This window comes from Frankliniella occidentalis, unplaced genomic scaffold (assembly GCF_000697945.3).
Source record: "Frankliniella occidentalis isolate FOCC.00 unplaced genomic scaffold, Focc_3.1 Scaffold1031, whole genome shotgun sequence".
Lineage (NCBI taxonomy): Eukaryota > Metazoa > Arthropoda > Insecta > Thysanoptera > Thripidae > Frankliniella > Frankliniella occidentalis.
The window spans coordinates 18355-20456 of NW_026268137.1; the positions used below are offsets into that span (position 1 = coordinate 18355).

The following is a 2102-nucleotide window of genomic DNA, read 5'->3' on the forward strand; positions in this document are numbered from 1 at the left end:
CTTTATTTATTGTTTACTCTGCAAACCAAACAGTGTTCTTCGTACTCAAAAGGAACACTCGACCTGCATGCACAGACCTACAATTGTATACTTGCTATAGTATACACAAGGAAGAGTGCACTTATCATAGTACACACCTATAAGTGTGTACTCACCAGTCCAGTATACTATCCCTGATGAGCGGACGGGCAGTCCGTGGAATGGTCCGCAACTGTCCGTGGCTGTCCTTGTGCAGTCCTCCGGTATTGTCCGACCAATTTTCTCCGACCGGATGATTTATCCAAAACCCCCAACCCCTACTGTCCGACATAGATTTGTCCAACCCATTTTTCTCCGACCTCGTTGATAAGCCGAAATTTAGGAAGTATGTGCTTCAAAGACGAACAGGCTTCAGAGGCCATGAAGGGGTACTAAGTGCAGTGAGGGAAAGACCGCGACTATGCCGGAGTGTGCAGCCCTACGTCACAGAACAGTCAAAAGTCCGCTCGGCGCCGTAAATGCTCAATCCCAACTCCCCCCCACCCAGGCAAAAAAATTGAAAATGGGGATGTACGCCCCTCATCCCGCAGTCGACTTCTGAGTTCTGTATATTTGAACCTCGGTGTAAACAAAAACAAATTACCTCCACATCTTACATAAGTAAGTGTGGATTTAGAGTTTACGAAACGCAAGCGTTATTTTCACGCCAGGCGTGATTTTTACGCTTCGTAAGCTTCACGCAATCAGAGATCGACTTTCATCACGCTTTGCGTGAGAATCTCGTTCGCTTTTAGGGAATTCTGAATCCACCTTAAGTGTTTTTGAACCATTAAGTTTTAGGTTTTAAGACGATAAATAATGCGCTCGGCTCATCAGGGATAGCAAGTACACACTATTACGTGTGTGCTTGCAAGTCAACTATTCCTTGTGTGACCGAGTGTACACTGGTTAGCAGAGTGTCACGTCCGTCTTTTGTGGCCTCTCTACCTCACCCCCGTGTCCCTGGCTATTTCCTGCTGGAAATCAGAGTTTGTCGCTGGGATCCCTAATTGGATATTCCGCTGGAAGGCGAAACAGGAGTGACGCGTAAGAGTATATTTGACACGCGAGTCGACGACGAACAATTTATAATTTAAAAAGTCGTATAGTTCTGCTCAGCTAAGTTTTGGTGAATAGCAACCTAAAAAAAAGAAGAAAATTCCCCCCCCACTCATTGGAGATGAATGATACGGTCGGGTTGTTCGGTAACGCCTGGTGACGCACTTGTCCAGGTGTGCTGCCCCCTGCTGCCCGAGGACTGCGGCCCCAACAACACGTCGGACAGGATCATCAGCTCCGCCGGCCACCAGACGTCACTGGAGGAGTTCCCGTGGGTGGTCCGCCTGGGGTACCGCTCTGCCGGTGAGGACAAATAATACAGGAAACACTTATTCTCGCGAAAGAAGCAGGGTGTGGATTAGGGCAGTGTTCCACAGGTTCTGGAGAGATCACATACCACTGTGCGGGCTCCCTTATCTCCAACCGCTTCGTGCTCACCGCGGCCCACTGCGTGCAACAAAAGGAGCCGTAAGTCCGTCGGCTAGGTGACCACCTACCAGTTCTGTGATAGTAAACCAGACAGAACCCCCGTATATGACCTGCCTCGCTGACTCCAGATCGGTGGTGCGCCTGGGCGAGTACGACACCATGACCGACCCCGACACCGAGCCCATATTCTCGCACTCCGCGCCCAGGTCGACGTGCTCGTGGATCGGGTCGTCGTCCACCCCGGCTACGACCCGAAGAAGGACATGCTGGATGACATAGCGCTCGTGCACCTTGAGGAGCCCGTCGCCTTCTCCGAGTCGGCGCAGCCCGTGTGCCTGCCGATCGAGGCCCACGCCGCGCGGTACAGGCCGGCGCTCAAGACGGTCGTCGGCTGGAGGATGTTGCCAGACAACGGTAAGGGGCGGCGCCGGCGGCGCAACAAAGATGTCCTTGTTCCTAATTTTTATGTAAAAACAACACGAACAACAACACCAAAAACAATAACAAATTCTTACAAATTGAGGTACAACCCGTGTGGAAAAAATTGGCGAAAATTGACCCAAACTCGTCCGAAACTCGTCAGAAATTTTCGGACG

At 51.0% G+C, this 2102-nt stretch overlaps 1 protein-coding gene across 1 annotated transcript in view; it reads left to right on the forward strand.

Annotated features, from left to right (window-relative positions):
* The window catches only part of LOC127751788 (uncharacterized), a 6608-nt gene extending 4711 nt beyond the window's left edge, over positions 1-1897 (forward strand). The window contains exons 3-6 of the mRNA XM_052275850.1: positions 34-85; positions 1251-1380; positions 1455-1545; positions 1635-1897. Of these exons, the coding sequence (XP_052131810.1) occupies positions 34-85; positions 1251-1380; positions 1455-1545; positions 1635-1785 (424 nt within the window). The 3' untranslated portion in view covers positions 1786-1897. The remainder of the gene's footprint in view (positions 1-33; positions 86-1250; positions 1381-1454; positions 1546-1634) is intronic.
* The last annotated feature ends 205 nt before the right edge of the window (positions 1898-2102 follow it).